This window comes from Cyclopterus lumpus, chromosome 4 (genome assembly GCF_009769545.1).
Source record: "Cyclopterus lumpus isolate fCycLum1 chromosome 4, fCycLum1.pri, whole genome shotgun sequence".
NCBI classification, from domain to species: Eukaryota; Metazoa; Chordata; class Actinopteri; order Perciformes; family Cyclopteridae; genus Cyclopterus; species Cyclopterus lumpus.
Genome location: NC_046969.1, coordinates 23550579 through 23571173, shown reverse-complemented (window position 1 = coordinate 23571173; position 20595 = coordinate 23550579). Strand labels below are relative to the sequence as shown.

At 42.5% G+C, this 20595-nt stretch overlaps 2 protein-coding genes and 1 long non-coding RNA gene across 7 annotated transcripts in view; 1 reads left to right on the top strand and 2 right to left on the bottom strand.

The window, feature by feature from the left end:
- Window positions 1–495: 495 nt before the first annotated feature.
- On the bottom strand, window positions 496–4956 carry LOC117729212 (ras-related protein Rab-11B-like). The gene is made up of 5 exons (XM_034530079.1): window positions 4801–4956; window positions 3545–3740; window positions 3258–3451; window positions 2543–2623; window positions 496–2282 (listed from the first exon to the last, which is right to left on the bottom strand). Exons 1-5 carry the CDS (start codon window positions 4838–4840, stop codon window positions 2137–2139), a joined length of 657 nt encoding a protein of 218 aa, XP_034385970.1. The 5' UTR covers window positions 4841–4956; the 3' UTR covers window positions 496–2136.
- Window positions 4848–20071, top strand: LOC117729214. The gene is made up of 6 exons (XR_004609343.1): window positions 4848–4964; window positions 5056–5241; window positions 6313–6419; window positions 10236–10356; window positions 15245–15528; window positions 19924–20071. It is a non-coding gene; the product is annotated as an uncharacterized LOC117729214 (long non-coding RNA).
- pip5k1ca (phosphatidylinositol-4-phosphate 5-kinase, type I, gamma a) overlaps window positions 8694–20595 on the bottom strand; it is a 41941-nt gene continuing 30039 nt past the window's right edge. The window contains exons 12-18 of one of the 5 annotated variants that reach the window (XR_004609342.1): window positions 20040–20201; window positions 19495–19636; window positions 19172–19204; window positions 18040–18159; window positions 15257–15512; window positions 9688–10338; window positions 8694–9592 (exon numbers count right to left, since the gene is read on the bottom strand). Coding sequence is in view for 3 of the 5 variants with exons in the window: in XM_034530072.1 (XP_034385963.1) it covers window positions 11340–11483; window positions 15257–15512; window positions 18040–18159; window positions 19172–19204; window positions 19495–19636; window positions 20040–20201 (857 nt within the window). In the remaining 2 variants the exon portion in view is untranslated. Of the gene's footprint in view, window positions 10339–10421; window positions 11484–15256; window positions 15513–18039; window positions 18160–19171; window positions 19205–19494; window positions 19637–20039; window positions 20202–20595 lie in introns of those variants that run through there. The other 4 variants (XR_004609341.1, XM_034530073.1, XM_034530074.1 and 1 more) reach the window with 4 other exon arrangements.

Below are 20595 nucleotides of genomic sequence, written 5' to 3'. Positions count from 1 at the left end.
AATTAAGAACATCTGATCCGAGGAAGACTGACAAAGTAATTGAGCTAATTGGGTCAAGAAGGCCTCTTTCATTTTGGGCCACATGACCGTTTCATCACTAAAAACCCCAAAGAGGGCATCAGGACTTATTTTAACCATGTTCATAAACACAAGAGCACATTGAATTGATTAAATAAGCAATATAAATGTTTTGTTTTTTAACCATTTCTACGTGCCCAAGCGTTTGTTTACTTAAAAAGCTTTAAAATGTACAATGTGTTTGAATGTGAATGGAAATCCTAAAACCCAAATACACTTATTAGAAGCTGTAAAGCTACATTTCACCATGTGTGTTTTTCCAAAAGGTAGCGGAGCCTTTAAGCTCTCTGCACAAACATTTCCTCCGACAGGATGAACAGCGTTGACACCCAAGTTGCTAAACAACAGTGTGTATGGAAACAGCATTGCATTATGGGTGAGTAATGTATCCAATAATAAGTCGTGTCTCCTACAGCATACGGTTACGTGAGTTAGGTTTATTTAAGCTTCAGTATTTTCTGTGTAATGCAAATGAACAACAAAAAAAAACAAGTTTGCTGTCCTTTACATATTTTTTTTTTGTTGGAAGAAATGTGAAGTTTCATAATGCATCAAATCAATAACGCACAAAAGCATTTCTCCCAGATGAGTGAATAAGAGGCGTTTCAGCCAAGCACACAAACAAATTTGCATTTCAGTTTTTCAGATCCACTTTCCCAGCTCGCTTGGAGTGAAAGCGTTACATACAGTATTTTATATTGGTTTATGTTCCATTTAAATGTTCTCAGATTACACACTTCCCTTTACCAGATGTCACACTCAGATGAAAAAAAAGGGTGGATGTGAGGAAAACGCAGTTTAAAAAAAAAAAAATAGACAAAATACACCACATTTAGTGTTATTTGTCTTTACAACCAACAGCAAAATTATGTTTTAGTTGGTTTTTTTTTTTTAAATGAAAGAAAAAAATAATAAATGGTGATTTATTCCGCTGAAATGATGGGACATAAGTGCAAAAGAGATTTTCATCCCCCCCCCCCCTGACAGCTTGTTAAAAAGAAAGATTTTGACCTCAGCCAAATTTGATCCAGGCTGATGCTATTAAATCACACACAAAAATAAATCACACACACAAGACAATTTCTAACATTAATTTAAGCTATTTTGCGGTACAGATCTTTTAGCAAATAGCATGGATTGGTTCGCCAAATACAGCAATGAAATGCAACTTTAGCAGCCTTGAACACGTTTAAATGGGAAAACACCAAAAACCGGTAAGATTGCATCCGTCTTTGGTATCTCCGTGGCCCAAGACCGACTAACACACACACACACACGCACACGCACGCACGCACAGACAAATAAAAATCACTTCATTTCTGTCACGCTTGCCCATAATAAAGTTAGCCAGTCACAGCCAGTCTGGTCCCTGGCTCATGCTAATTTCATACCACAGTGGGCACGGGGCTCGAAGAGGGAAACTAAAAAAAAAAAAAAAAAGAGGAGGCAAATAGAAAATCCAGAGAGAGCAGAGGACACATCAAATACTCCAGTGGTACCTTCTTCTCATCTCTTCTACACCCGCGCTGCGCGACAGGCAGAATCGGGTCAACCAGACATGAAAATGGGATTTCCACTGTAGCAGCTGATCATGGTAAGAGTCTGTGTCATTGGGAGGTGAGAGAGGAAAAAAAAACAACAACAAAAAGAAGGGAACAAACCACTTGAAGCGCTGACACACGGGTCTACTGATCCCTCACCATTCCTTCAACAGGAGCAGCTCAATAGGACCATAAAGGCTAGTTAACTGAGGCTCGACTTCACGAGAGCTTTGCACTCTGTCCTCCTGTCCGTCACAGGCCGTAAATTCTTGTAGACAGGTTCTTCTGAGAATGGAGAATTAAGAGGAAAGGAGATAAAAAAACAAAAAAAAACAAAACAAAAGAAGTAAAACAGAAAAAAAAAAAGGAATGTCAAGTACAGGAGGAGTCTTGGTGTCACAGACTTTTGAACCCACGAGGGCTTCGTGCCGACAGCAGCATGACAACTGAAGTAAACCGGAGGTGAAGAGATGAACAGACCGACAGAAAGTCAAAACAGGAAGAGGAAACGCGAGCGTCACAGGCTTTGGCAGCAGGGGAGTTTGCTGCCCCTCTGGCCGTCCGTGGTCGGGGGGAGGCTTATGTCCACTACGTTGTTGCCCGGAGACTCATCGTGTGCAGATCGGTCCGATATTTGCTTCTGAGACACAATGCGGTAGATTTCTGAGAGAGAAAACAGTGACCGTGAGTAAAAGTAAAATACTTTAGCCATCGATTTGTTTTAAACCTCTCATACGCAACGTAACGTCGAGCAGTCAGATACGACACAGAATGAACACATCCCGACTAAATATAGACATAGCAGTCCAAAGAAATAGGTCAAATTAACTACATGCAAAAAAACAACAACTAAATAATACAATAAAAGACAAAAAATTGTTACGTTTAATAAAAAGTATTAAATAAATAAAAAGTGTTCATACCTGTGAGAATGTTCTTAAAGGCTTCTTCTACATTAGTGGAGTCCAAGGCGGAGGTTTCAATAAATGAGATAGCGTTCTTTTCTGAGCGGAAAAAAAGGGAGACAAAGTGTGTTTTGCACGTTTTAACAAATTAAAAATGTCAACGATGGTTTTGATAAATCTGTGTGTTCTTCACAAAAAGTCACACAACAGGCTAAAATGTTGTTTTTCCATGCACCGAGAATTTTTAGCTTCCGACAAGATTGAAGAAAACATCCAAAATACACATTGGGAGGTGTATATTTTAATACTTTGCCCATTTGCATCTGTAAATTCACCAATAGTTGGTATTGGATAAAGCCTTATTGACATATTTAAACGTAACAAAAAGGATTAGGAGTAAATAAAGCCAGGAAGTTTTGTGCTTATGTCTATTTGCAATTTTTTTTTACCCTGTAGTGTCTTAAAAATGTACAAAACATACATCTTTAAAGAGGCAGTTCTCTAAATTAGTAAGAAATCTTCACTTCAGAAGCTCTTTACATTCATCTCTATATTCTATACACTCAACGTTGAGGCTTTCGCGGCACACATACAAATTGTAGGCAAATTTTGCATCACACGATTTGCATCGACTGGCGCGGAAAATTTGCTTCGCGTTTGGTTTGAACGCACCATTACAAAAAAAAGAAGGAATTTCGTTCCAACGTCATTCATTGAAAGGCAAAATGTTTACCTGCGAAGGCTCGAGCCTCGTCGGTGGGCACGGCCCTGAGGTGGCGGAGGTCGCTCTTGTTCCCGACCTGCATGATGACGATGTTGTTGTCGGCGTGGTCCCTCAGCTCCTTCAGCCAGCGCTCGATGTTCTCGTACGTCAGGTGCTTGGCGATGTCGTAAACCAGGAGCGCGCCGACGGCCCCCCGGTAATACCTGGGGAGAGAATAAACCAGATGGATGCAGAGACTATACCGTCAACACACACAACCACACACACACACAGAGAGAGAGAGAGAAAACACTCACGCCGAGGTGATCGCTCTGTAGCGTTCCTGTCCGGCCGTGTCCCAAATCTGAGCCTTTATCGTCTTGCCGTCCACTTGGATGCTGCGGGTGGCGAACTCCACCCCGATGGTGCTCTTGCTCTCCAGGTTGAACTCATTCCTCGTGAACCGCGACAGCAGGTTACTCTTCCCCACGCCGGAGTCGCCGATGAGCACGACTGGAAACAAAAAAGCCACACGGCACAAAAGCATTGAAACCCTGCAGTAATTTAACACAACGTTTTTTATTTTAAATGCGATAAGTGCAATACAGCGCTGATAAATAGCAACCGTACTGGGGCTCAGCATGTCTTCCTCTAATCCAGGTTATGTGTTAAGGACACAATTAGTTATATGGAAGTAAACACTGTTACGTTTTATTATTTCCCCATTAATCCAGGAAGTGTGATGTTTAAGTTTTCGGTTGGTGGGGGACGTTTTCTACAGTAGTTTATTGGCCATTGTGAAAATACATGGTCATAATCACTGAAATGTGCATTTACTTTTCCCCTAAACACAAAATATGCTGCATTATATTGTTATTAATTTCATTTGTTAATAATCATTAATGTACCCATTTACCGCAGAAGTGACGTCACCCCCCCTGTGACGCAAGAGGTCAACTAATAAACGTGATAAAGAAAAAAGATGTCACGCAGCAGTTAACGCTCGTTGTTCGACGACGTCAGCAGGTTAGCTAACCGTGATAAGCGGTCGGTCGGTCTTCGCTTTTAACGTCAACCGACTTGTATTTTTTTTTTTAAATAAAAGCGACGGAAGGCGGCTTGTTGAAGGAGCTCGCCCTTTTAAAAAAAAAAGTGTTTTATTACGTTCGTCTTCGTTACTTTCCGTTAAAAGTCGTCTCGAGCGATCGGGTTCTAAAACCGAGGCCGAGCTAGCTTCACCATATTTTAGCCACTTATTTTTTGCCATCACGTCAAACGTTAGCTATCCTCGCGAGCGCCAACGACCATCCCCGGGACCCTCGCGAGGCGAACTGTTGGCGACAGCTAGTCGCGTGCTTTTAAAAAAACTAAACTAAAAGAAACAGACAACGCGCTCGAGCGTCACGCGAACTTAAAATACCGATTAACCAGGTTTCGCTCGCGTTATCGGTCGTCAACGAGCTAACTTTAGCATTTGACGGCGGCTTAGTGCACTTCCTCACTTCGCTGTCGTCGAACTTCCACGAAGAGGACGACGCCCATTCGTTCGTCCGCCTGTGCGCGAGCAAATTACCTTTGAACAAATAGTCGTATTCGTCGTCTCGGGTTCCCATTTTGGAAGAGTAGTTTGTTGCACTTTTTTTTAAAAAAGTACTTTTCCTCCACAAACAACAACAGCCCAGCCTACCCCGGCAGCTAGTAGGTAGGCACCGCCCTCAAAATGTGGAGGCCGAGCACGTGAGTTTGGGGAACCTCGCCGTCGACCAATTGGAGACGTTATCACATTGACTGACGCGTAGATGGACCAATCACCTGCTTTCTTTGACAGCGCAAGCCAATCACCCACGCAGAGCGCTTTAAAGAGAGAGTCGCGTCAACGGAAGCTCAACTGCTGGAACAAAAGGATCCCTTCGATGAATCATTCAGTGCCTCCAGTAGGTTGGCAGGCCCAGACCACTGGAAACAACTATGGAAAGTAGTACTAGAAGTCAACCACATTTGACCTTCCAGAAGTGTAAGAGCCATGAAGGACATTTAGATAGTATTAACTGGAAATGTCCCAACTGCGGGACTAATAAAGGATTGTCTTATCTTATCTAATCTTATTTAGCAATTGCACAAGTGTTACATGATTTTGTGTTGCTTGCGGTTTAAAAAAAAATCCTAGCTCTGAGTCTGCCAGTTGGTACAGCCTTTAAGATCTCAATTAGTGGACGCCATGACATTTTGTACAGACATGATTCCTAATAATCTTTTTCCTCTAATGAGTCAACATTTGAAGTGAACCCTTTCGAAGTGTGTACCTTGTACTTAGACTTCTGGTTGCCAAAAAAACCAAGACGACGAACTCAAGGTACAATGTCAGCATGCTTACAAGATAAACTGAGACGGTGAACAAGGAAAACATTATCCCAACTTAGCATCAACATGTAAACATCATACTTGTTTTACATAAATGTCCAAGTGCAGCTTCATAGAGCCTAGCTAGCATTGGCTGTAAACTCGGTCCACCGGAAGGGAACTGAGCTGACGCGACTCTCATTATACGGCTCTGAACATGGCGACGCGAACGTTTGCACAATTTTGACGCCCTGTGTCTTCCTGCAGATTGAGCAACATTCCTGTTCATAGCAACATGAACAATATTTTTAGAGCATGCCAAGCCGACTGTTTCACACTGTTTATTAAAAGGGAGAGGTCACCAGAATCAGTCACAATCACGTTATGCAATCATAATAATCTGCACTTTAGTGAACCTTTAATACCTTTAATGTGATGCACTTACTTTCCAACTGTTTACACCTGTGAACATATTCATACATATCGTTATAATACATTCATGTTTATATTACATGTATTTATTTTTAATGAATTAATGTTATATATTATCTTTTATTTTGACTTACACAATTGTATATGGCTCATTTGGTTCTTTTTTTCTTCCTTTTTTAAAAATAATACATATTTAATTAGTATTATAATACAATAGGCTTCACTATGTATTAATTGGCCCTATCTATACAGTAATTCCACTGTTATTAAAGCAGGTTGTTGACTAAGTAATGACCATACTGTCTGTTCATAGAGACCCGGCCGGTCGTTCCTCACCTTTACATGAGAGAAAGAACTCAAACCGGTTTGAGGTGCCCCCCTTCTGGTCTGCTGGTCTGATCCGACTCTGCACCTCTACTGGTAGGAATGCACACTTCATGTTCTTGATGGTCACTTTATCCATACAGGATCTGCCCGCTGTAGACACTTCACACGTTACATTAATATCTTCAACATCTGTCTATGTGTGTTACATCTCTGTATTACATATTATTTTTACACTCGATAATGTGAGGCTTTTGCACATTCCTTGGAAAATTCTTAAATTTATATATTTATGTTTCTTGATTCTTTAATTGCATTACATTGATACAATATTCATGTAGTGCACCGATACAACAAAGTACATTTCTTACATGTGAAAACCATGTAAATAAACCCGATTCAGATTATACGTTGATCTTATTATTGATCTTATATATATATTTAAAAAAAACTAGTCATATGAATGACATACTTGATGTGTAAACTTGAAGAGTTGAAGGAAAACCTATTTGCTATTTGATCCCTAAAATACAGTCTAACTGAAGGCGTCTCTCTAAATGAAAGGAAATTATCAAGGTGATCAATAAAAAAAAAAATATGATAGGACATTATCTCCATGAACAACAATTCATAGAACTGCTTTATTTTGTATTCATTCTGATTGAGTCCAAACACACACACACACACGCCCATCTATTTATCTTCACGTATAAATAGATGAATATACACAGATATACATAAATACACATTTCTGATATGCATATTCATTTTTTTGAAATCATGCTATGTCTCTGTAAAGGACTCTCCGTATTGGATGAGGGGCACACAGCGATTTGAAAACACGTACACACACACAAACACAGCTGGAAAAAAACCTTATTGATTTGCATGTACAGTAAAACCCACAAATCCTTCCAATGTTGTTGGATGTGGAGATGACAGCTGTGGTTTACAGACCATAAATACACAGCAGCCGCATCTCTAGAAACACACAACGAAAAGGGAGTATGGTTCAGGAAATCGTGTCGATCCGCAATCGCTTGTTGCCCAGCAGCTAAAAATAAAACCAAATAAAAATAATATTCTCCGATTCAAATGGAAAATATATTTGTATATCTTTATATATGTATTTATACTTTTTATGTACACATTCTCAGGAGCACAACTATGAGAAAGAAAAAAATAAATACAACAGCACGAGTGAAAAGAAAAGAACAAAGATAATATATATATATATATGTATATATATATATATATATATATATGTATATGTGTATATATATATATATATATATATATATATATGTATATGTGTATATGTGTATATATATATATATATATATATATAGAGAGGCCTACACGTACAATTTCTCGATAAGGCAATAAAAATGAACATAAAAGCCAGACTGTACAAAATATTGCTGCTATGGTCATCTGATGAACAGCAAACTAATTACAAACTGGCCACGTCATGGGAACGATCTGATTTCTTTCTTTTTTTTATTACTATTATTATTGTTTTCTTTACAATGTGCCCATCCTTACACACTAACACACACACACACAGAAACGCACCAACCGACTGAAGATACAGTTTCTGAAGTTTAATTAAAAAAAAAAGAAAAAAAAAAAAAAGAAAAATGCGTTGAACTTTAACTTAAGTCTTACTCGAGAGTCCTTAAGATGTCCGCCACAGAGAGACTACAGTAAACACTAACCCTACAATGACTGTGATTGACTGCACCAACACACACACACACGCACACACAGAGACACACACAGACACCCCAAAAAAAAAGAAGAAACGTCGCCTTCTCCATCAGCCTGCGTGAGCAGAAAGGAACGTAAACGCGACGTTTAATTTGGCCTCCATCGCGTTAGTTCATCTTCCGGAATAAGTGCGAACGACATTCAACCCATTCACAAACTGTGTTTCATTCAAATATACAGATAACGGGTACGATATCGACTGCAAACACGACGACGGATGCTCTAACAATCTACAAAAAACGTTTGAGGAGGTCCAGTCACATGGGGTCGTCGCAGATTTTTTAAAATTTAAAAAAAAAAAAATCTTAATTTCTGTCGCTGCAAATGTGTGCATGTGTCCGAGAAAAAAAAAAGGGGGGGGGGCAACGCTGGAAGACATTGCGATGATGGGAAGGTTGCTATGGGATGGCAATGTCTGCTGCCCTCAATGTCGCAGTCGACGCCTTCTGTCACGAAGGCGAGAGCAGAGGAAAAAAAGAAACCTAAATAATAATAATAATAATAATTAAAAAGCTGCAGGGATCGACGAATAGAAAAACAAAACACAAAATAAAGTTCTTTGGATTCAAATTAAAAAAAAAACAAAAAAAAAACATGAACAAAACATTGAAGCATTTCAGAGTGAAAAAGTACCAGAAAACAGTGAAAAAATGTTGAATAAAATACAAACGGACGAATAAATAAAAGCTTGCGGTAGTAAAATATAAGCTCAGAAAAATTACAAAAAACGTGCAAAAGAAGAAAGTTTTCTATAAATAATAAATGATTACACTATGAATACAACTGTAGATACTGACTGAAGGAAATGAGGCGTTTTAATTCTTTCCTCTAGAAACTAAACTGCATATATTTCACTACTGGAAACGTTCCGTTTTGACCGGCCGATCGATGGTTATTGTTGCGACTCTAGTTCTATGAGCGCGAGCAGAGCCCTCCAACACTCGGCACACTGAAATCGACACCTGGATGCTCTCAGAAGACATATTTGGGACATCGACCCAAAGATAACTCCAGTTCTCATCACATCCCGGGTTCCTTTCAGCATCCACAGCCTCCTCCGCTCCTCATCTTCATCTTCACACCTTCACCATTAATCTACCGGCCTGGTCTGATCGCCAAAAGACTCTAAAACACTCACGGCAATAAGTTCATTTCACTCTTAGATGAAGTCTCTTCTGACTTGAAACGAGTTCAGGACCTGCAAACTCCAGTGGGCTGGACTATAGAGCCCGTTAGAGTCTGTAGAACCTGTTAGAGTCTGTAGAGCCCGTTAAGAGTCTGTTAGGCTCTACAGACTCTAAAGGGCTCTATTAGAGTCTGCTAGAGCCAGTTACAGCCTGTTAGAGCTTGTGAGAGTCTGTAGAGCCTGTAAGAGTCTGTAGACCTTGTTAGAGCCCGTTAGTCTGTAGAGCCTATTAGAGCCCGTTAGAGCCTGTAGACCTTGTTAGAGCCTATTAGTGCCCGTTAGAGCCCATTAGAGCCTGTAAGAGTCTGTAGACCTTGTTAGAGCCCATTAGAGCCCGTTAGAGCCTGTAAGAGTCTGTAGACCTTGTTAGAGCCCGTTAGTCTGTAGAGCCTGTAACAGTCTGTAGACCTTGTTAGAGCCTATTAGTGCCCGTTAGAGCCCATTAGAGCCTGTAAGAGTCTGTAGACCTTGTTAGAGCCCATTAGAGCCTGTAAGAGTCTGTAGACCTTGTTAGAGCCCATTAGAGCCCGTTCGTTAAGAGCCTTTTAGAGCGCGCTGCCCGCGTGAACCGGAAACATGCTGAACAGTGCCTATGAAAAGTTTTCTCCCCCATTTTATCGTCTCGTAACATTGAATCAAAAGAGGGATTTAATAAAACGGAGTACTTTTCAAAGGCGCGGTATGTTTTATAAACAGTCTTTCCACGTATGTCGAACACATAAAGACTACAGCCGTATACGCACTACTGTATGTCACACACGCACATTATTATTAAATCGATATAATTTTCATTTTTGTCGAGGGGTGAAAGGCAGGGATGGTTTTTGGAAATCAGTGACGGTCATCACTGTCAGGATTTATTTTCTTCTTTTTTTTTCTCCATCTCTGGTAACACATGCCCCCCCCCCCCCCCCCATATATCAGTGTTCAGTTTCTGTATGTTTCAAATCCTTCAGTCAGGAGGTCCTGTCGCTGAGGTCTGGACGTCAGACCGATGAGTCGTCGTCTTCTTCTTCTCCCCTGAGACGTTCACGCCTCTCAGCCAGAGATCAGGGTTTACTGTTGGAGACAAACAGAGTGAGTGTATCAGGCAGCGTGCACCCTCTTTTTTTATTTCCCCCCCCCCCCCCCACGGTGTAAAATGTGAATCTTCTATCGCACATTACTTGCCAACTATTGTGAACCAGTGAGCTGAAACACACCCCACACACACACACACACACCGCTGAGCAAGTGAAAACCAGGCACATGAATGTGTTCATGTACTGTGTGTGTGTGTGTGTGTAGTCTACATTTAATCTGAGTGAGCATGAACACCACGTCTACAATGCTGTGTTTTTAGTGGAATATCTTGGATCAACTAATGCTGTTAGAAGACAGTTAGTGAAATATTTTAATTAAAATTATTTTTAAACTTGAAGATGAAAGAGCGCAGTAACTTTTCACCACGAACAGAATAAGGCATCACGTTTATACGGATTAAAGTAAGTATATATATAATTTTTTTTACGTTAACATCATTTAAATAATATAGTTAAATCGCGCACGCGTCCACGCGAAAGTGAACTGGTGATGAAATGAGCTCCAGAAGGAAATGTCGGGACAAAACATGCTCGGGACATCTCTGGTTGGAAGATGAAAAATAAAATGGGGGGGGGGAAGAGGGTGTTGATGACACCTTATCAGAGCGCATGTGTGACACAGCCGACAAGCAGCATAAACCCTGCAGAGGAAACCAGTCAGAGCCAAGCCCATTGGTCCAGGCAGATGGATATCTCTCTATCTGGAACATTTATCACGTAAATCACTGAAAAAAATAAATAAAGTCGACTAAAATGCATCTAAATGAAAATAACCACCCAAACCGCCTCAGATTGACTAAACAGATGTCCGGAGCACTCGGCCGTCTCCACCCACTCGTCAATGAGGAATGAAAGCCGTAATGTGGAGGTGGGTTTCTGGATGCAGTGCAAGCCGATGATGCTGTCTCTCCTCCCCACATTCAAGCTTCTCAACTGATCCTTTTCCAACCTTCTGAAGACCGAACACGAATGATTTTTTTATTTCTCCCCTGTAGTTTTTTTTACATTTTTAGTCCGGTGCTTCTCACTTACTGTCTCTCTCTCCCAATCCCCATCTGGCAGGGCCTTAGACTCTGAGCCATAGTGGAGCGGAGAGTACACCCAGGTGCTGTCGTCTTGAGGCTGTTATTACACCCCCACAGCAGCAGAGGGGGCCAGAGGGACAGAGGAGAGGCCAGAGGCACACAGACAAGCAGCAGGGGCAGGCAGGTAGACAGACAGGTGGGGGGGATCACAGGAGAAGAAAAGACAAGACAGGAAATGAAAATTAGGGATGCATATAGGAGGAAATGTTGCTGAGAGACATCGGAAAAGTGTGAATTTTGACATTGAGCTGGTGTAAAAAAAAAAAAAAATGTTAAGTGTAAAAAAAAAAAAAAAAAAGGATGTGTTTAATCCTTTTGGCGGTTTCGCAGAGTTGGAACACAGAGATGAAAAACAAGAAGTCGTAGCAGAGACAAAGAAAGTGCTGTTGATGCTCGATGGGGGTTTGTGTTTAAATATATCTCCCCCACCCCATCGGACTAACTCCTGGGAAGCAAAGCGAGGGGGTGCAGAGCATCGGCCAAACGGGAGAGGATGAGGGAGCCGGGGGGGGGAGGAAGGAGGTGGGAATGGGAGGAGAGCCAGGATGTCAGACACAGAGAGCATCCTCAGTCAAAGCAAAGCACAAGAACAGGGTGGGGTTGTTTTTGTTTTAGTACCAACAAGCAAGAGGCCCTTTGCATAATGTACATAAACGCTTCTGTAGGTTTCTTCGCTACTACGGTGTGTACCGGCCCTTTAAGAGAGGGAAGCAGCTCTGCAACGCGATATGTTGGGGTCTCTCTCTCTCTCTCTCTCTCTCTGGGGGATGCTGTCAGTGAGTGAGGAAACAAATGAAGATTCAACAGAAAATGAATACAAGAGAAACAGAAAGGCAGACTGTCAAATAAGATGTTTTTTTTTTTAATGGCCTGCCTCCCCACACTTCAGTGTCTTCACGATGTGGAGAGCAGGTGTTGTTGTTGTTGTTGTTGTTGTTGTTTGTTGTTCATCTGTTTCATCAAAGCGACAGCGTTGAACTCGGGGACTAATCTAGTCTAACGCCGGGACGGAGACCACCAAAATCGAACCCACTTACTGGCCAACTGGGCTGGCATTTCCTCCTCAGTCGGAAAGGAGAGACCACCCAGGTCCTCCCGTCAGGAAACTGACAACAACGGGAGGTGTTTGGCGAAGAGAAAACGACAACAAAAAAAAACACAAGGTGGGGAGAGAAAAGGTGGAAAAACAACAAAAGCACGCTGAGGTGAAAATGGAAAGAGATGTTTCTGGAGGTGTGTAGAGAAGCTGGATGAGTCAGAGGTGTCGGGTAGATACGACACGTTAGCGTCTCACCACTTTGTCATCGGGACTCAGGAGAACCGTCACGGGAACCGAGACAGAACAGAACCCAACAAAGAGAAAAGTGGGGAGGCGAGAATGATTCAGGAGCAAGAAGAAGGAGGTAGAAGGGAGAGAAGACACACAAAAAGAAGAAGTAAAACAAATCAAGGCGTGGAGGACGGAGGTGAAGGAGAGCGAAAGAGTGACCGTGGAGACGGATGATGGCGGCTGAATAATTTAGTCACGAGCCACTCTGGGAAACCTGTGACGTGACCACACACACACACACACACACACACACACACACACACACACACACACTGCAATACTTCCTTTAATGCCGCATTCATACTTTATTTTCTACTTGTGTTATTATACATTGTAGCATTATGTACTGTCCATAATTAACTTTATTTTAGAGCCTTTTATATATATTTTACGTAGTCCTTTATGATTATATTTCTGATTCACCTCTTTTGACCTCAACTGGACGGTTGACTGTAAACTAAACAGCGGCCAGCAGGAAGAGATTCTTTACGTGTAAAAAGGACGTTTATTTTAAAATTTAAAATCCATTTAATCCTAATGGCCTTGAATGCACCAGCAGCAGCAGCTATGTGAGCAGCGGGTGGTACACTGAGTGTTTCTGTTTGTGGAAACGACTCCATGAGGACACTTTGTGTGACGATGACGATGATGATGATGATGATGATGATGATGGAGATAGCAGAAAGAGACGGGTAGCACACAAAAGGAAGAACGAATGGCCAAACTGGGTGAAGCTGCAGAGACCCCGAATGTTGTGTTCATCGCAGGCCAAAATAATTCAGATTCACAATATCGTACTGATAATAATCCAAAAAATGCTTTAATAATCTTAAAAATTGCACTAAAATATACTTGAATTATAATTTAATATTTAAAATATACTTTTTAAATATTTAACAAACAATGTTAACTAAGATAATCCTAAACTAAATGCATAAATAAAGGATAAATACATTTTTAAAACAGCAAAATGTTGTGATTTTGTTCTTTTAAAAAAAAAAAATCATACAAATTACTGCATTTATTTTTATTTTCCACTCCTCCACCGTTATCAGCCAGAGCCGGTCAGATGAGAGGGCTAATCAATAAGTAAGAGGGACCTGTAGGCCATTAGGATTTCTCGTGCCACATTTAGAGGGTGTTTGATTCCTGACAGGAGACACCCCGGCCGGGCGGGAGCGTATTCTATCTGTGACCGCGATCTCCGGCTCCGCTCCGCGTCCTCCAACCCGACACTCATACATTCATTCATAGCCGAGCTTCTTGACGGACGTGATCCTGCAGAACGAACTCACTGAAAGCTAATTATTCACACACAAAAAAAGACGAGCCGGCAGGCCGTGTTTCTATTGGCCGACGCCAGGAAGTTAGCATCGGATTTGGGATTATTGCAGAAAATAAGCCCCTGTGGCAAACGAACGTTTATTAAACTTACACGTTTTGTTATAACAGGGTTCACATTTTGAACGATGGATTTCCATGACTTTAAAACCAAATATTATACATGAAAAAGTGAGAAAATGCAGCGCGTAAATTTGCGCCGCGAGTGTGAAAGAGTGTGCCGTCTTTCTTTTCAAAAGCATATTAATTACTTAAAACTAAATGAACATATGAATATAAAAAATGTCCATGACTTTTCCCAAAAACTTTTGGGATTTCATTTTTTTTTTTCAATTACTTTTCCAGGCCTGCAAATAACCATTTAAAATGGTTTCCAGGTTTTCCATGACCGTACGAACCCTGTATAATCTAACGTAAACATTGGGGCTATGAGGGAAAAAAAATTATAAATTCACGAGAGGGGAAATATTCTGCCGTATTTTATACCGTAGAAGAGCAACATTTAAAACGTTCGTTAACCACAGAACTTATTCAGACAAACCCAATCGAGTCCTAAACGAGGGCAACGCGGACTCATCTCCCTCATTCGGGACTCCCTCCTGCACCACTCTTTGAGACGAGAGGCCCAAAGCGATGCCGACATGCCATTACCACTCTGCACACGGCGCTCACACACGGCGCTCACACACGGCGCTCACACACGGCGCTCACACATGTTGGGAAATGTTGCTCATCTGCTTTCTCGCCACGTTTAAATCTCTGCGAGGAAGCAAATGAGCCTCCCAACTATTCCTTTAAATGCACCACACCCGCAAGCAAGAACCGGCACACGCCGCCGTACCGGCCAGAGTCGCTACTCCCCCCTCTCTCTGCGGTCCTTCTGTCAACGCCTCTGTGGGAGATCATATCGCAAACATCATGCAAACATGGTTCATTACAAACATATCCAGACACATTGGAGCTGATTGAATATTAAAGATGACTTGATGGGCTAAATAAATAATGAAAAAACAAAGAGTAACACAGGTTGAGAAGTGATTGGAGCTGTGGTTACTTTTGGATTTAAAAAGAATCTAACGGTATAAGTGTGTGTGTGTGTGTGTGTGTGTGTGTGTGTGTGTGTGGAGAGTTTGACTCACAAAGTAGATATCGGTGATTGGCACGTCGTCTTCATCGTCGACTGAAGCCTGGCTGGTGCAGCCGGAGCCGGACACCCGGCTGGCCCCGTCCGCCTCCACCACCACCACCACCTTGGGACTGGACGGGGCTTCATTGGCTGCCCCGGAGGAGGAAGAGGAGGAGGGGGGGGGGGGAGGGGCAGGCGAGGATGAGGAGGAGGCCGCCGCTGCTGCTGCTTCAGGTGCGGACGAAGAGCCGGCTCCTTCCTGAACTTCACTGGAAGAAGGTGCAGGTGAGAGAGACTGAGTTACCTCTGAGAAGGAGTGGGATCCTCACACACAGGGTTAGAAAGTGTGTGTGTGCATCGCCTACATGACCTGGTTCACAACTGCTGCTGCCACCTTTTGTGAGTCCAACACTGAATCAACAACAACGACAACAAACCTCCCTTTTGTTTTTAGAACACATGCATCTTTACGTTTCACTTCACACGGCACCTTTGCCTTTAGTGACGTCACTATTACAAAAGCTCGGTGTAGTTAAAGGACAAAATAAACAACATAGTTACAGACAAACACACACACGCTCACACACACACACACACACACACACACACACACACACACACACACACACACACACACACACGCACGCACGCACGCACGCACGCATGCACACAGTTGCCAACATTGAGAGCCATTAATTGGGTCACTTGCCATAAGCCACTTTCCTGCAGCAGGGCAGAGGAGCTATTAGAGAAAAGCTCTGTCTAAAACTCAACAGACGTGTGTGTGTGTGTGTGTGTGCGCGTGTGTGTGTGTGTGTGTGGTTTAGCTGCCTAAGCTCAAAGATGTGCCAGCTGGCTTGCGTGCTGCCACAATCCTTGATTGTTCCTGGCCGGATCATCAACTGTTAGAAAGGATTTAGGAGCTTTCTCAGCTCCTCGGCCACGGAGGCATCTCAAATAAATGTGTGTGTGTGTGTGTGTGTGTGTGTGTGTGTGTGTGTGTATCTTGTGCTGTATCGCTGCTCTCTTTCTGTACATATTGTTGCTTTTACTGATTTACCAGCACACTATTTCTGTCTTTCTCACCCTCCTCCGGTCTTTTACTCACGCATCACTCTTCCCGTCTCATCTTGTCTTTGTGTCTCTCTCTCTCTCCTCCAATCAGTGCTGCTCATTTCCCCATTTCCCCTTTTTGTTTTTCTCCTCTCTCTCTCTCCGCTCCATCTCTCCCACTCACATCAATCCAACCGGCTCTCCAGCAGCAGGTGAGAGTTAGAGGCGACTCGGAGGAGTCAGACGGTTAATTCAGCCCCCCCTCCCCCCACCTCACACCCCTTCCAGACCCTCGGGCCATATGTCTAGCCACCGCCTCCTCAGCATCAGACCCAATTATTCACTTGATCCTCACTGACCTAACCCCCGCCATAAGTGTGAGCCCCACCGCCGTGTTCCCATCTGTTTGAATTCAGTTTATTTAATGCGGCTTACACCAAAGGATGCGGTCGAATGGTCTTTCCTTCTTCTGAAGGTTCCCGACCGAGTGGAATGAATTATTAAGCGAGAGCTGGTCGGATATCCAAATGCTAAGGGAAAGGTAGCGTCTATATGCTTCCTTTCTTTGTCTCCTTAGGGTGCACTGCACAATCGTTAAAGTAAAGATGGGAGATAATGGCATCCCATAAATCCTCGCGACATTTAAAGCACCCCCCCCCCCCCCTCCCCGCCGCCGCCGCCGCCATTCGGTTATCAATAACATTCGCTGTTTAATTAAAACATATTCTTCGTGTGATTCGAGTTGTGATGCGGTTTTAAAACTTTTTTATTTATTTTTTTTAAATAAAGCTAAAATGCCGGGAAAAAAAACAGTGAACTTTAATAACAAACCGGGTTAGAATATTCAACCCCAGAGCCTGCAGGCTTCCTGCCCCACTGCCCTACTTCTACTCACTGGTTCCCCCGTGTCGCCCCATAAAAGAACACACACACGCAGCGACACACGCAGCGACACACGCAGCGACACACGCAGCGGCACACGCAGCGGCACACGCAGCGGCACACGCAGCGGCACACGCAGCGGCACACGCAGCGGCACACGCAGCGGCACACGCAGCGACACACGCAGCGACGTTTATATGAAGCACGCTGAGAACTGTGTGTGCGTGTGTGTGTGTGTGTTAATCTAACAGCTGGCTGAGCCCAGGTGAGACACTGGCGGGCAGGTTATTTATAGAGCGGCATCAAACTGAGTCATATTGGGGATCGAGGTCACGGAGGACTCACTGCATCTCCACAGTTAATCCATCCTGTGTTGGGGGGGGGGTCACATGACCACTGAGAGCGCATGACAGGGCTGACTCTTGTCGTCATTGGTTACAGTGAAAAAAGACACAGATGTGTGTGTGCGATGGTTATATTGGTTTAGTACTTCCATAACGTTGTTGGAAAACCGTTAAAGGAGAGTCAATGGAGTCCTTTCCTGCACACATATTACCCACAATGCAACTTGACCCGGCGACAGTTTGGAGATTTGGGTGTGTTGTGCAGCTCACTTCTTTCTAACTCTCACGGTTGACAGTGACAGACTTTATATTCTTTATTTGGTATTATATTATATCTAAGAAGCAGCGCTAAGATTTAACTCAATATTAATTTAATAAAAACAAGATGTAGAATATTATAGACGTAACATTTGTGGTATTTTGGCAAACATGACCCTTAAAAAAACAATAGAAAATCAAGACTGTTTCGACGACATCAGTTGTCATTATTCTAAAAACCACCCGGTTGTTGGCGTACCTGTTTTCGGGTGAAGGCTGTGGAACGGAGATGGAGGGCTCACTGTCGTGTCTCTTCAGCTCCACCTCCACCCTGATGGTCTGCTGGTCCTCCTCACGCACACGCAGCTCCTCCTGAGTCCTGATCGCAGACAGACACACAAGTCAGTGTGTCACTGGCAGTAAAGGAAGTCAAATAAAAGCCCTGGAATTATAAATTAAAAGGAAATCATGTTTTGAGCCGTCTTCAAAGCCACCGGACCCCATTTCCCAGATCGCGGGAGTTTGTTTGTGTCATTGTGTGAAAACTAAGCACACTAATAACCCTTTAAAGCACCAACGTCATAGAATTAAACAAACTAAATAACCCATCAAGGCAGAGGTCGACCAGCAACACTCTGTTTTTATTTTTAAAGGTAAAATGACTGTTTTTTATCAATGGAGTCGGTTGCTTTGAAGACAGTATAGACATAGTATAGATAACAGGGTCTGTTTAATTATTCTAAACTGACATTAATTATTTATTGGTGGCTAAAATACAAACTCTCCCTTTAACCGCCTGAGTTGCTGCCAATTTGTGTTACACTCCCTTATTTTCCTATTTTTCTGTGTTGCCGGGGCGATAAGCTGAGAATTGTAACTTTTTCTTTCTGGGCAGTTTAGAGAGCTTTGTGTGTTTAATTTCACCGTGAGACCGGGTTTGTTTGTTATCCTGACCCTGATGATTTCTTGTTATATCCATATTTGGCAGTAACATTTTTAAAAAAGACGGTTGAACAGAGAACAACTTGACTCCTCGTGTTCCTCACCTCACTCTCTCTCTCTCTCTCTCTCTCTCTCTCTCTCTCTCCCTCTCCCCCCCCGAGACCGACTTGTCATAACAAAACACATAAAAATAACACGCGCCAAAAAGGAAGCCGGACGCACGCGTGAAAAACAAAAAACACGTCCGCGTCTTAGCAACAGGAAGAGCGAGGCCTTTCTCAGGAAACACAGGACGACCTCACATTTATTTATTTATTTTTTTTGCGATCCAAACCCACCACACCCAGGAAACGTCTGAACGCTGTGAAAACACGAAGCCGGCGAGCAGTCGAAGATAAAAAAAAAAAAGGGTTCATGAAGGGAAAGTAGCGTTCATGCTCCCGACTCACCTTCCGTCGTGGGTGAGAGACTGGGTGTGCCTCCTGGAGACAGAGGACATAGTGTCAGAAGCAGTGACGCCGTGGTGGGAGTACTCTCAGTTTAAAGTTGTAATTTTAAGGGTTTTAGTCAGATACAAAACGACATTAACACACAAAATACTCCCAGAATTTAAAATGGAGCCAACACAGAAAGAGGAAAAGAAAAATGTTTCATTTTAGCCCAATCAGTGAAAAATCCCCTCTTGGCCGCAAATGTTACGCTATTTGATTGCAATGGATGACTCAATTGCTTTTTAAAGTGTGTGTGTGTGTGTGTGTGTGTGTGTCGGCACCTGTAGCGGGGGTGCTCAGCGGTGTCGGAGGGGGATCTCTCGGGGATGGAGAGAGAGGTGGTGGAAGAGAGGGTGGTGGCAATCGACGCCGTGGTGGCCTCTTCAAACGATGGAGGAGTGCAGGGGAGGAGATCTGGTCGCCCTGGAGGAGAGAGAGGGAGAGAGAGGGAGGGAGCGAGAGAGAGAGAGAGAGAGAGGGAGAGAGAGAGGAGAGACACTAACATTATTATTTATTGAAAAAAATGCAACCGTTTCCATTTCGTTGCCTCCTCGATTGATTCGTCCGTTTGAGTTATTGTGTGACTACTTTGATTTCCTAAAAAGAACATTTTGGTAATCAGAGATAACGGCTTCAGCTTCCCATCAGAATGGGCGAGGACGTATTCTAAATATAGCGTCCGCTCAAACTGGTATTCATGTGTTTTTCAGGTGGCTAAACAAGTTTTTCTGTGTGTTGCTACAAACTGGGGGGGGGGTCGCCCCGACAACCATCTACTGTGTTTAATACGCTGCATCGCCGCGCTCTGCCCGCGGGCGTTATTCACCCTCGTCCTCCAGCGTGGGGAAGCTGCGAGCTCCCCTCAGGTCGTAGATGTTCTCGTCTCTCTCGGACGGCAGCTGGCTGGCTGACCAGGCTGCGCCGGGGCCGGCGGACTTCGGCACCGACAACGACACGCGGCCCTTCTTGGATGGAGACGACTTCAGAGCTGAGGAACGATTAACACATGAACACATGAACATATACATATATACTGTATATATATATATATATATATATATATATATATATATATATATATAAATGTATGTATGTATATATATAAATATATAAATAAATATATGTATATTTATATATATATATAAATATTTATATACACATTTATATATATATATATATATTTATATATACACTTATTAATATATATATATGTACATATATTTATATATATAAATATTTATACACACATTTATATATATATATATATAAATATTTATATACACACTTATTAATATATAAATATGTATATATACACATATATATATGTACATATATGTATATATATATATAAATATTTGTATATATATATATATTATAGCTAT

Bases quoted from the DNA above. Each gene is read 5' to 3' on its own strand.
- LOC117729212 (XM_034530079.1), bottom strand. From the start codon at position 4,840: ATGGGAACCCGAGACGACGAATACGACTATTTGTTCAAAG. The intron at 3,452-3,544 runs GTGAGTGTTTTC...TTCTCTCCCCAG, and splicing joins TACAGAGCGATCACCTCGGC to GTATTACCGGGGGGCCGTCG. The intron at 2,283-2,542 runs GTATGAACACTT...TTTCTCTCTCAG, and splicing joins CTTTAAGAACATTCTCACAG to AAATCTACCGCATTGTGTCT.